Raw genomic sequence first — 15,455 nt, forward strand, 5'->3', positions numbered from 1 at the left:
TTGTCACAGTCACATGTGAGCAATTCAAAGTTCTTTAACCCCTTCATTCTGAAAGGATGTTTTCCTTAAAAGCAGGCTCTGACATTATTTTACAGCTACTAAGTAGCTCACAGTAGATAGAAGAATGAGAATCAGTGCCAGCTTCCCAGACAAAACTTTACAAGGAAAAAAACAGTAGAATCTTCCAGTTAATTAATTTTGAAAAGTCTTAATTGGATATTTTGTTAGGGTTCCCATCTCAGAAAAATGATTAATATCTCAATTAATAACAATTAATATTGTATAATTAATACAAATCATAAATAGTTAATCCTATAGTTTTTTAAACAACTATGATTCACCATGAATCATGGTAAAGAAGAAAAAAAAAGAAAAGAAAAGAAAACAAAGGGGGAGGGCTTCCCTGGTGGTGCAGTGGTTAAGAATCCGCCTGCCAATGCAGGAGACACGGGTTCGAGCCCTAGTCCGGGAAGATCCCACATGCCACGGAGCAACTAAGCCTGTGCGCTACAACTACTGAGCCTGTGCTCTAGAGCCCGCGAGCCACAACTACTGAAGCCCGTGCGCCTACAGCCCATGCTCCTCAACAAGAGAAGCCACCGCAACAAAGAGTAACCCCTGCTCGCTGCAACTAGAGAAAACGCGCGTGCAGCAACGAAGACCCAACGCAGCCAAAAATAAATAAATAAATTTATTTTAAAAAAAAGAAAACAAAGGGGGAAAAACCCCACTAGGTTGAGCTGCATGTACTCACTCAATGCCCTGGTTAATTGTTAAGATTTTTAAATGTCCTTGTAGTCATACCCTTAAAAGCTTGATTTTGTATTCAGAGCAAAACGTGAAAGTGGGAAATTCTTCCAAAAAGGTTTGTCAAACTTTTCCTTTTACACTAATCAAGACACAGGTAGGTCACATCACCATTTAAACTCATTTTAGCTCAGCTGAAATCTAGAGACAGATATTTTCATTAAAAGTCTACAGTTTTGGGCTTCCCTGGTGGCGTAGTGGTTGAGAGTCCGCCTGCTGATGGAGGAGACGCGCGTTCGTGCCCCAATCCGGGAGGATCCCACATGCCACGGAGCGGCTGGGCCCGTGAGCCATGGCCGCTGAGCCTGCACGTCCAGAGCCTGTGCTCCGAAGCGGGAGGGGCCACAACAGTGAGAGGCCCGCGTACCGCAAAAAAAAAAAAAAAGCCTACAGTTTTGTTTGGTCCACATATGAACTATGAATGTCATAATCTTCGTTTTCAAATGTGGGATATAATAGCATATTATCATATAGTTAAATCACCAGCTTAGCTCGTCTAAGATTATCCTAGGAACTAAATGATATACTGATGATGCATATTAATAAATTTTAATAAAAACATAAGCTTCTGATTGTACTGAGTGGGAAAAAAATAAGATCGTGAAAAGTGGCTGTCAGTAATACAAGATAATTAAACCAACTTTCCCTCTACTATTTAATATGCTGCTTTGGAATTTCAGCAGAATTCTATTTATGTGTATATTTGTTTACACACACACACATACAGATTCACATTCTCCCATACACTCTGTGCCAAAGATGACAGATTAGGGTTACCAAATTATAAGGAATGTGGATTGTATCCTAACAACTTTGAAATATGTTTAAGCAATCTAGAAGGAGAAGTGTGGTTCATTATTAAGTATGATAGACTACAAGCCCAATAATTATGCAAAGTATTTATGTATATCAGAGGTGGTTTAACTAATTATACATAAAATTCATTTAAGACACACCTAATGACTACAGGCAGTATATTTTTCAAATTAGAAAAACAAAATATACAAAGGCATGTGAAAATAGGTTAAATGCAGAAGGAATTCAAGGAAGGGAGAATTCCAGTGGGCTGTTTAACAGAGACTCTCTAAGCAGTGGTTCTCAGCTTTGGCTGCACATTGGAATGACCTTGGTTTCCATCAATTTAGGTTCTGATTTAACTGGTCTGAGGTGTGGGCTTGACATGGAGATTTTTTAACTTCCCAGGTAATTCTAATGGGAAGTAGATAAAAAATAAGTAATCTTAAAACTACCCCCTCTTTTTCCAACACCTGCTATTTCTATCTCCTCAGATTATATGGATTCCCCAAAGAAGAGATCAATTTTTTCTCTAAATTTTAAACTACATATCAGTATAATAAACACTAGTGGTTCCAGAAGGTTTCCAGAATTCTTCAACATTTTTTAAAGAATTGTGTAAGATAAAATCAGATGTATCTATTGAAACACTTTCTCAAGCTATTACTTCAGGGAAAGTAGATGGTTAAATTTCTATCAATTATTTAGGAAGTTTGGGAGGTTTAAGTGGATATTTCCTTCATTATAAAGCAATCTTTTCTCATCCATAGTTATTTTCAAATCCTATATGAATTTTCATCTGAATGGATATAAATAACTATTAGAATATTAACAATAACTAATGATATTCTGTTTTAGTCTTTTTTCTTTGTGGTTTTTTTTTTTTTTTTTTTTTTTTACTAATCCAATTCTAATATAGTCATGCCTGGAGAATTCCAGCCATGTTATAGTCAAGAAAACAAAGTCATTATAAAATAGGAGAGAGAGAGAGAGATGTTAAAATGAAGTACAACATGTTTCTGAGGCCAGAACATCAGAGCAAATTTATACATCTTAGTCAACTTCTTTCACACCCAAAATTGTCTATAGCCTTTCCCAACATGTCAAAAACAAAACAACAAAAAAATCAATGTTCTTGCATCTTTCCACTTCTGCACAACTCTAGGGTAACATTTCTTGCTCATACTTTTACAGACAATTTATTGTTCAGCTTCCTTCTCATCGAGAAAGTTGGTGAAGTTAAAAACCTGCTGGGCTGTTGATTTGAAATAAGAGGTATGACCATTATTCAAAAAGCAAGACTTGATTTATGAAGCTTCAGCCACATTTGTAAGAAGTCAGCTGTTCTGTCCATTTCCCCATCAGTAAAACACAGGCAAGAATAGCACCTACTGTGGTTATTGCAAGCACAAATGATAATGCCTGGTGCACAGAAGGTAGTTTTTGAGAGTTGTGACTTCTGGGTGATACTTTTCTATGTGAGAATTGAGGGAAACTTACGTCTCTACTGCTGCCTTGAGCAAACAACGGCTTTGCCAAACAATGACTCCAACCAAAATTTACACTCTCTATATATGGCGAGGTTGAAAAAAGCCTATGAATACCCTACTTCAGGAGGGGTGATGGCTTTTTTGTATACATGTTCTTTATTTTATGCCATAAATTTGTATGATGATCTATTGCTTTAAGTTAAATATTATTTTGAATCATTAATGGTATCCACTATTTATTGTTCTGTAACATAATCACCTCTAGTGTATATATTAGAGTTCAGCTTTATATGTACTGGATTTCCTTAAGGGACATCTCTGTGTATTGCCACAAACAATTATGTCCTATAGATGGCAGGCAAAGATATCTCACAAGCAAGTAATGTTTAGTCCAAAAGACTGTGTGCCTGAAAACTGAGTCCAAGGCTCACTCTTGAAAATCTGATTACAAAATGTCACATTTCTCCATTGTTCCAGGGACAGAAAATTTGGAGAATACTTTAGAGAAATGCAGGGACAGAAAATTTGGAGAATACTTTAAAGAAATGTAAAGGTATAACTATGGAAAGGAGTATAGCAGTCTTCCTCAGAGAGGAAGATGCAGAGGGAGCATGAAAAACATGGCTGAGGCAGGTCCCAAGGGAGTCTTGAACTCTATAAACAGCATTACAATTCCTTAAACAAACCTAGATCAGCCACATTAAATACAGGCTCTGCCTCCATAGGAAATGGTCTCAGGAATCCATACTCCAAATCTAGAATTCATCTAGACCACTCTCCCTGGGCCACCTATTGGTTTCTATATTGGTTTCTATTGGTTTCTTGAGCTTTGCTTCCCACCAGCCAAAATCCCAATGCCCAGTTTTGCTCCATGTTTTAGATATGTGTTCTTGACTAACCCAACTGATTTCCACAGCTCTTCAAACCTGTCTTTGACACCAACACTCTTCAAACACCAGACTGTCACCATTTACAAGAACTCAGACTATGGACAGGAGGCACCCAGGCTCAAATCCTACCTCAAATCCTGAAAGAACAAGAGGCCAGACACACTTGCCACCAGGAACTCCTCTCCAGGGGATGGTGATGGGATGTTCCTCAGAGGCAAATGTGAGAAATTATGGAGCAAAACATCTGAGCAGGTGGAAGTGGCCAGAAGTGCTTTCTGAAGGGGAGAAGTAGTTTCTGGATGGATATCTGTTTATTCGGCTTAACAAACAGATATTTATTGAGTCTTCTGTGTGCTAGGCAGTGCTCTATATACTGAGGATAAAGGGGTGAACAAGACAGGGAATGTCTCTTTCTCTTGGAACTAGCATACTAGTTGGAGGAGACAGACACCAAACAAATAAAAAATAAATACACACATAAATGCATAACTAAAACACTGATAGTGCAATAGCAAAAGACTAGAGGAGTGGAGACACCACTTTAGGTCAGGTATTCAGGAAAGGCCTCCCTGTAGACATGGCATTTGAGCTTAATCTAAATGAAGGAAGAAAAGATGGTCATGAGAGGATATGGGGTAAGAGGATTCTAGGCAAAGGAAATGGCACGTGTAAAGATCCTGAGGAATGTATTAACTTGGTTAGGTTAAAGAACAAAAAGACATTCAGTGTAGCTAGAGCACAGCAAATGTAAGTAGTGGATGATGGCAGAAACATTAGTGGGGCCCATATATATAGGACTTTGTAAAAGCATGATGCAGTATTTGGATTTTATGCTAAGAGCAATGGGAAGCAATTAGAGGGTTTTATGTAGTATAATGCATGGAGTGATTTATGTTTTAAGATCTCTCTGGCTGGGCTTCCCTGGTGGCACAGTGGTTGGGAATCCGCCTGCCAATTCAGGGAACACAGGTTCGAGCCCCGGCCCGGGAAGATCCCACGTGCCGCGGAGCAACTAAGCCCATGCACCACAACTACTGAGCCTGCTCTCTAGAGCCCACGAGCCACAACTACTGAGCCCGCATGCCACAACTACTGAAGCCTGCATGCCTAGAGCCTGTACTCTGCAACAAGACAAGCCACCGCAATGAGAAGACCACACACCACAACGAAGAGTAGCCCCCGTTTGCCACAACTAGAGAAATCCCGTGTGCAGCAATGAAAACCCAATGCAGCCAAAAATAAAAAATAAAATAAATTTTAAAAAAAGATCTCTCTGGCTGCAAAATGTAGTATACATTATAGAGTTCAAAAGCGGTAGCAGAAACAGCAATAAGGAGACTCCTGTCCAGGAGAGACATGATGGTGGCTTGAATTGGGGTTTGCAGCAGTAGCAAAGAGGCTATGTTAAGGGAGTCAGAGTATATTTTGAATGAGGCGCTGAGAGGCTGATGCATCGGATGCTCCCAAATTATGCTCTGAAAGGCTTATCCCTTACAACGCTAGCAACATTTCAGCCCATGCTACCCTAAAATGAAAGGCATTGCTAGTTCCAATGGGTAAAGCCCCTGTCTAGGGTCACAGGGAGATGGTAGAAATGGTGACAATAATGACTAGCCAGCAAGGAGAGGTTTTTTGTGACAATGACTGTGGCTCTGGCTCAGGCTCAGAGCACATAGCTCATCAAAACGTCTGCAACATTGATCTCATCTGTCACAGGTAAGGGGGAGGGGGAGGAAGAAAGAAGAGGAGAGGGAAAAGGGGAAGAAAGAGAAAACCTACTTGTACTACTGCCACTAGTCTTTTTGTTTTGTTTTGGATTTTTGGGAGCTACCATTTATGGTATACACTCAATAAGATGAGTGATGCTGAGAAGTGTTATACCAAGCTAGGCACCGTGCTAGGTGCTTCCTATTGTCTCTAATCCACATAGAAATCCTGAAAGTTGGGTGTTACTGTCTCATATTTACAGAAAAGGAAACTGAAACTCAAAGAGGGCAAATGATTTGTCCATGGTCATGGAGCCATTAGCAAAGCCAGGATTCAAACCAAGTCTGTTTGACTCCAAGACCTGTGGGTATATGGTGATTGGGAGAGAGGCCCGTGGAGAGAGGGTGTAAGAGCCTGCAAGACAGTACTTGACCATGAAATCCACCAGCCCTGGCTAGCAGAGGAACATCGAACACAGTCAAGAGCCATAACATGGAGGATGGGGCCAGCACCTGGGACTCTGCCCAAAAGGGAAGCAACATGGGGGGAGTGGGGGATAGAGCATTTTCCTAGTGGGTGGAGATTAGGAGGATCCTTTTTGATGTTGCTACTGTTACTGTTACTCTGATGCCTGCCCCTTTAGGTTGGGGGACCTCGGGGGAAATACTGATTCATAGCTGCATAATTCTGCAGCTAAGTAAGCACAGTGTAACTTCCCACTCTGCTCCCAAGTTGCAGCAGCTAGAAAGAAAAACAAGCTTATCTCCCTCCACGTGTACAACTAAATCTCTACAGAGAGCCGTGTTAGTCCTACTCAAAGACGTCTGTGTTCCCCTCATTTTATGAAAGAATTATGAAAGTGTTCCTTGCTGAGTTGAGTTATGTCCTGAAACTTTTGAAGAAAACTTAAGTCTCTCTGGACTTGCCCAACTCTCTTGAAGTCTATAAAACCGGAAGGAAAATATAGATAAGCTTGCATAAGCTTCAGTTAGTTTCTTTTCAAACATCCACAACTTTATGCACATAAGAGGAGTAAGCTCTCATTACTTGCTTGCAATATAAACATTGATAACATTTTCAAATGTATTTTTCACAGAAGTAACATATTTTTATACTTTAAAAGTTTCATATTTTCATATTTGGAAAGTTGGAAAATAGGTTCTCTGGCTTCTGACTGTGTCTCCCTTTTTTTTTTTTTTTAACCAAACTCTAAGGCACCAGTTTTTCAGCCCTGATACTCCCTTCCCCTCAACCAGTCACCCCAAAAAGAGCCAATAGGGTTACCATACACAAAAATCAACTCAAAATGGATCATAGATCTAAATGGAAAAGCTAAAACTTAACAATTTCTAAAAGAAAACATAGACGATATTTGTCATGATCTTCAGTTGACCAAGAGTTCTGAGAAGCAACGCCAAAAACATAATCTATAAAAGAGAAAAATGATAAACTGGACTTAATCAAAATTAGTCTTTCGCATTTCAAAAGACATTGTTAAGAAAATGAAGAGACATACCACAGATTGGGAGAAATTATTTGAAATCATATATCTAACAAATGACTTATATCCAGAATACATATAAAGAACTCTTTCAATTAAATAATAAGAAGAAAATACAACCCAATTTTAAAATGGGCAAAATATTTGAACAAATTCATAAACAAGATACGTGAGGGCTTCCCTGGTGGCGCAGTGGTTGAAAGTCCGCCTGCCGATGCGGGGGACGCGGGTTCGTGCCCCGGTCCGGGAGGATCCCACGTGCCGCGGAGCGGCTCGGCCCGTGGGCCATGGCCGCTGAGCCTGCGCGTCCGGAGCCTGTGCTCCGAGGCGGGAGAGGCCACGACAGTGAGAGGCCCACGTACCGCAAAAAAAAACAAAAGAACAAAAAACAAAACACGTGAATGTTTAATAATCACATGAAAAATTGCTCAACATCAGTAGTATCTAGTGAAATGAAAATTAAAATCACAAGGAAATACTACTGTGTACCCGCGAGATGGCAATAATCAAAAAGACACAACATCAAATGTTGGTGAGGGTGTGGAAAAACTGGAACTCTCTCATACATTGCTGGTGGAAAGGTAAAATGGTAAAATGGAAAACAGTTTGGCAGTTTCTTTTAAGAGTGAAACATAAACCTAACCATCTTATACAACAGGACCACTCCCAGAAATTTACCCATTTTAAACATATGTCTATATAAAGACTTGTATGCAAGTGTTTATAGCAGCATTGATAATAGCCAAAGTAGAAACAAAACAAATTTCCATCAGCTTGTGGATGGATAAATAAAATGTGGAATTTCCATGTACTGTGGAATACTATTCAGCAATAAAGAGGAACAAACTATAGATTTGTGCTAAAACAAGGATGAATCTCAAAAATATTATGCTAAGGGAAGGAAGACAAATGCAAAAGATTACATGACTCCATTTAGACTTACATGATTCCAAAAGTATGAAATGTCCAGAAATGAAAAATTCATACAGACAGGAGGCAGATTAGTGGTTGTCTGGGGCTAGGGATGGGAGTGAGGATTGACTGCAAAAGGGCCCAAGGGAACTTTTTGGGATAATGAAATTGCTCTAAAACTGGGTTATAGTGATGATTGCACACTCTGTATATTTAATAAAAATTATGGAATTTTATGGGTGAATTTCATTGTATGTAATTATACCTCAATAAAGTTGATTTTTAAAAACTTTAAAAATAAAGAGCCATTAGGGTCATCAAGATATGTCTGTGGCTTTCAAAAAGGAATTATTGGGACTTCCCTGGTGGTTCAGTGGTTGGGAGTCCTCCTGCCAACACAGGGGACACGGGTTCGAGCCCTGGTCCGGGAAGATCCCACATGCCGCAGAACAACTAAGCTCACCACAACTACTGAGCCTGCGTTCTAGAGCCCACAAGCCACAACTACTGAGCCCTCATGCCACAACTACTGAAGCCCGTGCGCCTAGAGCCCGTGCTTTGCAACAAGAGAAGCCACTGCAAGGAGAAGCCCGCACACCGCAACAAAGAGTAACCCCCGCTCGCCACAACTAGAGAAAGCCCGTGTGCAGCAAGAAGACCCAATGCAGCCAAAAATAAATAAATAAAATAAATTTATTTTTTTTACAAAAGGAATTATTTACTTACCTGATAAAAAATATTTCAAGACACCCATTAGATTGGTAAGAAGTTTATAGTCAGATAATACCACATGGTGGTGAGCATATCAGTCAAAATGTGCTATGATCTACAACAGTAACAAACAATCCCAAAAGATCAGTGGCTTAAAACGGGGGTCAGCAAACTTTTTCTACAAAGGGCCAAATAATAAATATCTTCAACTTTGTACACCACCTGGTTTCTGTCTCAACTACTCAACTCTGCCTGGACAAGACATACAAAAACTGGCATGGCTGTGTTCCAATAAAGCTTTATAGAAACAGGCAGTGGGTCAGATTTGGCCAACAGGATAGTTTTCCAAGCTCTAATATAAAACATCAATGATTTATTTATAACTCATAGTTAATGTTTACTGTCCAGTCAGCTGGAGGCTTTATACTCCATGTTATCCTCACTGCAACCCAATACAATGAAGAATTCACCATAGGGATCATGAAAGTTCACTGAGGCAAAGTCCAGACAATGTGATGAATGCCTCACTCGCCCTTAAGACTCTGCTCACATTTCATTGTCTAAAATGATCTCATGGCTATGCCTAACTTCAAAGGAAATGGGAGAGTGCAAGGCCTCCACATGCCTAGAAGGCAGAGAGCTGGAAGTCACTGGTGAACAGTACTCAAGTTGCTGCAACAGAGGACATAGGGAAATGTGAACTCTCATGCACTGCTGGGAAGAGGGTCAGCTGGAAAGCCACTTTGGGGAATAATTAGCACATTTAGCAAAATTAAATATAAGTTACAAACCTCAAATTTCACTCTTAGGTGGGGACCCTACAGCATCTCTCACATAAATCCACCAAAAAATATAGACAAAGATGTTCACTGCAGCACTATTTATAACAGAAAAAATTAAATGCAACTGTAATGTCTATCAATAGTGGAAGAGAGAGATAAATTATGATGTTTTTCATAAAATAATATCATACATACTAGGATCAATGAAAATGAATTACTGTATCAGTATGAATATATCTAAAGAAAGTAGTTTTGAGTAAATAAGGAAAGTTGCAAAAAAGAACATACACAATGATTCCATTTATGTAAATTATTTAAAACACATTGTTTTTGGAGACATAATATAAAGAAGGGGGTACACATTAACAATGCTTATCCCTGGGGAGATTTGGGGGTTAAGGGGGTTTCCAATGGATCTGCAATGTTATATTTCATTAAAACTATCTGAAAAAGTTATGGCAAAATGTTAATATGTACTAAATCTGGATAGTGGAAAATACGGGTTTCTGTTATTAACTCTTGTATGCTTGAAATATTTTTAAAATAAAAAGAAAAAATAATTATGCAGCTAATGTATAATTTTCAACCGAGAGAAGTGTCACGGTGATATTAAATGACACGAGAGAGCGGGCTGAACTAAGAACAAGACAATGAGTTGCCCTTACGAGAGCATCAGCTACAAAAAATGAGCCACAAAGGAGGACAAAACAACATCAGTGTCTGAGCAGTCTGATAGCAAAACAGGCAGGACTCAATTCTCTGATTTAGAGAAAGTTAACAGTGAATAAAACCCCCCAAAAGTAAACTCCATCTTTTTATGCCTTTGAATAATATCTTGTGGTCATTTAAGAATTGTTTGTTAGGACTTTTATGATATAAAAATTATACCAAATAATTGTGTAACATATCAAATTATGTCTTCTATGCTGTGAAAGTGTTCTCATATGACAGAAATAAAATAGAAGGGAGAAGGGAAGAAGGAATGGAGGAAAGAGAGAGAATGAGAGAAACAGGGAATGGAGTGAGGGAGGAAATGTTTGTGCTGGAAATCAGGTAACTGAGCTCTCAGCCTTGCTCTGTCACTAAACCCATCTTAAGCAAGGAACTTCATGTCTGTGAGCCTGTTTCTTCCTCCCTAATAAAAGGACAATGACCTAGATTCCAGCTCAGTATTCTATGATCCTTGAAGTAGCCATTGAGATTCACGTTTGGAGAAGTGGTATTGCCCTGGGATAAAAACTCTCAGCCTATGTCTGATCCAGTGAACAAAGTACTAGATTAAAAAGTCATGGTCACAATTCAGCATGAAGGTCAAAGCCTCACATCATTCATCGGGGCAGTTGCTCTACTATGGGTAGGTGGGGTGGGAAGTGAGTGAAGATAACTCAGGGAGACCGCTGGGTTTCAGACTTCCATTTATAACAAGCAGGATCCAATGGCCACGCCCTCTGTCAGGAATGCCTAAAAGAGAATTGTGAGGAGAATCAAAGATTTATGCCTACCTCCAATTTTTCAGGATCTCAGAACAACATAAGAAAACCCAGGAAACTCTGGTACATTCAAACCTCTAACTTGCCCCGACGTTGGTATGAAAAAGTTTACATTAGGGCTTCCCTGGTGGCGCAGTGGTTGAGAGTCCACCTGCCGATGCAGGGGACACGGGTTCGTGCCCCAGTCCGGGAAGATCCCACATGCCTAGGAGCCGGTGGGCCCGTGAGCCATGGCCGCTGAGCCTGCGCGTCCGGAGCCTGTGCTCCGCAACGGGAGAGGCCACAACCGTGAGAGGCCCGCGTACCGCAAAAAAAAAAAAAAAAAAAGTTTACATTATAGGATGTGGAACAAAGTCTCACCAGAGTGGTTTCTCGAATACCGACTATATGCCAAACACTACACTAATAATAATAACAACAACAGAATGAGCTACATCTGGTCCCTTCCCACGACCCGTTCCTTCTCATCCCCAGCCCAGCAACATATCAGCCCCTTCCTATAGAAGCCATAATGAGTTATTGCATTTCTCTCCAGCCTGAGCCCTTTGCCTTTTAACTGGGACTGGGCCATATCAAGCCATTTTCTCTATAGCTGCCCACAATAAATCATGCGGAGATATAGTTTGGAGGGGTGAAGGTAGCATGTAAAACCTATGAACTGGAAGAGGCTCCCTTGAGAATCAGAGTGTCACTGGCTTAAAATAATTTTTCTTCAGGATTACAGACAAACATTCTCAGATGAAAGTTTTCCAAACAATGCAACCATCTCTATTTTACATTTGATATGATGTCATCACAAACCAAGATCTTTCCATTAAAGTGTCAAGACTCAGATTTATACTACAGACATAAAAATAAAAGCTAAATACCGAGGCAAGGAACATTAATGGAAGTTATATACATGAATTAAGGGGAAAGTGCACCTCTGAGTTTTGTTTATGTAAAAGGCTATTTGTAAATTTGAGCTTGCATTTCCTCAGACATTATTTGAAAGTGTTTATATTACTGATGTGCAAGAAACATTTCTCACATTTTAATTATACTGTGGAACAAACTGATTCCAATCAACACATCGAGGACAGTTTTACAGTCCGTGAGCAACAAAGCACTCCCATTCATATAGAGCCCAGATTTTATTCATACAAATATTAACATGTATTTAGTACCTACTATATGCTAGGATCTCTACTAAAACAGGTATTTAGATACTAATCCCTCTCTGCTGCACGTATAATGAGGTTTCGTCCTTTGTGTCCCCAACTCAAAATAAGAACATTTTCTTTTCTTTTTGTTTTTTGACCACTTAATTTGCACTTTAATGTGTAATACTCGAGGTACAAGAAAATTGCATCTAAGATTGTTGTAAATAAAAGAAATCAGGTCATCAAGGGCTCCAGAGTGAACAGCATCTTCATAACCTCCATGCTTATCGTCTTTGCATTCTGAGTGTAATTTAATAAGATCATCAATTCGAAGAACGGTAATTGCAGCTTCAGTTGCAAATTTCAAACTCTTAACTTTAACTATGGTTGGTTCAAACATCCCTGCCTGTTTGTTGTCTCGGGGTTTACCATTGACCAGGTCAAGACCAATCCTTTTTAGATTTTTGTATTCTGGGTTAACCTGAGCCTCATGATGAAAAGTTCTTAATTTTGCAACCAGATCTGTGGAGTCTTGGGCAGCATTAACTGCCAGAGTATTAGGAATAACAGGAAGAGATCTTGTAAATTCCACAATAGCAAGTTGTTCCCGGGAGCCCACGCTGGTTGCGTAGTTTCCAAGGTATATGGAAAGGGCTGCTTCTACAGCGCCTCCACCCGGAATCACAGATTTTGACTCCAAAACTCTTCACCACACGAAGAGCATCATGTAAAGAGCACGCCATCTGGTCACACATGAAATCATTCGCCCCACGTAAGATGACTGAGGCAGAGGTATGAGCCTTAGTGCTACTTAAAAAATACTGGGCTTCCCTGGTGGCGCAGTGGTTGAGAGTCTGCCTGCCGATGCAGGGGACACGGATTTGTGCCCCGGTCCGGGAAGATCCCACATGCCGCGGAGCGGCTGGGCCCGTGAGCCATGGCCGCTGAGCCTGCGCGTCCGGAGCCTGTGCTCCGCAACGGGAGAGGCCACAAGAGTGAGAGGCCCGCGTACCGCAAAAACAACAACAACAAAAAAAAAAAACTGAAATTCTTAAATCAATGCTTTAATAAGTCCACGTAGAAATTCACTCTAAGTGCCTCGATTAAATCCTGCTTACACAGGACATTTAGACACGGAAGCAATGTCTAGACCATGGAGAAGAGATGAAATGGTTACTTCAGCTCAATTCACAGTGGCCCAACATTATTTTATCCCATGTGTATAACTGCTCGTATCACTGAAAGATTATAGCAGCAAATAAATGGGAAAGAGAACAACATTTTCTATGTGGCAAAGAGAAGCAACAGGTCAGCACAGTGAGGCAAGCAAGGGCCAGGTCATGAAGGATCTTGTGTGTCATACTATATATAACATTGAAAGCTATGAAAAATACAGAACTTTTTAATCTGAGGAGGTATGGGATCAGATTTTCATTTGTAAAATATCGTTCTGGACAAAGTGGAAAGAACGAGGTACAAGTAAGGGCAAGAAGAGGGTTCAAGGTCCCTGTAGTAATAAAGGGCTTGAGTGTGGATGAAGTTTGAATAGGTGCATTGACATAATTTGGTAATCAAATGAGTTTGAGGTAAAGGATTGAAGGCAAGGATAACTCTTTGTTTCCTGGCTTCAGCTCCTAGACAAGAAATGATGCCATTGGCTAAAAGAGGGAATAGAAAAAGAAGCAGGTTACCAGGAGTGGAGACTGACAGATAATGCGTTCAGTTCTAAATATGTTGAGTCTGAGGTACCCTGTTGGCAGCCCATGTGAAAATGTCTAGAAAGCTCTAGGAAATGTGTCTAGAGCTCAGAAAAGATATAAAGGGAATACATGAGACTTATGGTGTAGCTGAGCTCCTGCAAGGAGAGTCTCTGGTGGAAGAGATTAATAATGAAAACAATAGTAATGGCCAACCTTTAAAGTGTGCTTCCTATTTGCCGGACACTGTTCTAAGCCCTTTACATATATTAACTGATCTCATCCTCACATAAATCCAATCATTATCCCCATTTTGTGGTTTGTAAGACTAAGGCTTAGATAACTGAAGCAACTTGCACAAAGTCGCACACAGCTAGTCAGTGCTGGAGCTGGGATATGAACCCAGAACAGACTGTCTCCAGCCTGTGCTCTTAGCCTTTACACAACACAGCCTTCCTAAGAGAGGCTGACCACAGAGGTCACCCTGGACTGCAATGATGTGGGAAGAAGGAAATGATCACTCAAAGAATACTGAGAATAGGACACTATAAAAGGGAATGGGAAGACCAAGGAAAAAATAGTTTTAAGAATTAGGAAGTCTTGGGCCTCCCTGGTGGCCCAGTGGTTGAGAGTCCACCTGCCGATGCAGGGGACACGGGTTCGTGCCCCAGTCTGGGAGGATCCCACATGCTGCGGAGCGGCTGGGCCTGTGAGCCATGGCTGCTAAAAAAAAGAATTAGGAAGTCTTCAGGAAAGGCAAACACTAAAGGTATCATTAGTACATATCATTTCTTCATATCGGAAGAGAAAAAAATATTTTTTTCTGAAAAGAAAGCAAATAAAGCTTGTAAGTAATCTAGTAATAATGTTGCAAACATTTCTTCTGAAATCATAAAGGGTTTCTGCCCTGCTGACCACATAAACATGAGGAGGTCAGGCAAGGAATATGAATTTCAAAGTACAAATATATGCTATTTAAAATAAAGGTTCCTGGGGCTTCCCTGGTGGCGCAGTGGTTGAGAGTCCACCTGCCGATGCAGGGGACACGGGTTCGTGCCCCGGTCCGGGAAGATCTCACATACCACGGAGCGGCTGGGCCCGTGAGCCATGGCCGCTGAGCCTGCGCATCCGGAGCCTGTGCTCTGCAACGGGAGAGGCCACAACAGTGAGAGGCCCGTGTACCGCAAAAATAAAATAAAATAAAATAAAAAATAAAGGTTCCTTTTCTATAGTTACTTAGAGTTCAGCTCTGCCTCTTCGTAGGTAAAGGCCACTGAAAACCAAGATGATTCGTCCTGCTGAGACATCTTGCCCAAAGGAGACAGTGAGATTAGCAAGGGCACTTCCCAGTAAGAATACAAGACCCAATCTGGCCAGCACGGACTCCCCACTGCCACTGCCAAAGAAATGAAAAGAGGAAGCAGAGAAAAGACAGCTTTGCAAACCGTCCTTGAAAGAGTCACAATCAGATCAAAAACAAAAATCCTTAAAGCCTTTAGATGTGCTCATTGAAGCTGTTGATGCATCATAA

The 15,455-nt window shown here is 40.5% G+C and overlaps 1 protein-coding gene and 1 non-coding gene across 2 annotated transcripts in view; both read right to left on the minus strand.

Annotated features, from left to right (window-relative positions):
• Window positions 1-15,231, minus strand: part of LOC113618569 (T-complex protein 1 subunit alpha-like) — a 55,486-nt gene extending 40,255 nt beyond the window's left edge. Inside the window, 3 exon segments of the mRNA XM_027102780.1 lie at window positions 12,415-12,934; window positions 12,936-13,034; window positions 15,161-15,231. Of these exon segments, the coding sequence (XP_026958581.1) occupies window positions 12,415-12,934; window positions 12,936-13,034; window positions 15,161-15,231 (690 nt within the window).
• Window positions 13,368-13,497, minus strand: LOC113618651 (small nucleolar RNA SNORA20). The gene has a single exon (XR_003432081.1). It is a non-coding gene; the product is annotated as a small nucleolar RNA SNORA20 (small nucleolar RNA).
• Window positions 15,232-15,455: the final 224 nt, after the last annotated feature.

Source organism: Aethalodelphis obliquidens, unplaced genomic scaffold (assembly GCF_003676395.1).
Source record: "Aethalodelphis obliquidens isolate GAN/ISIS:26980383/991018 unplaced genomic scaffold, ASM367639v1 scaffold5, whole genome shotgun sequence".
NCBI classification, from domain to species: Eukaryota; Metazoa; Chordata; class Mammalia; order Artiodactyla; family Delphinidae; genus Aethalodelphis; species Aethalodelphis obliquidens.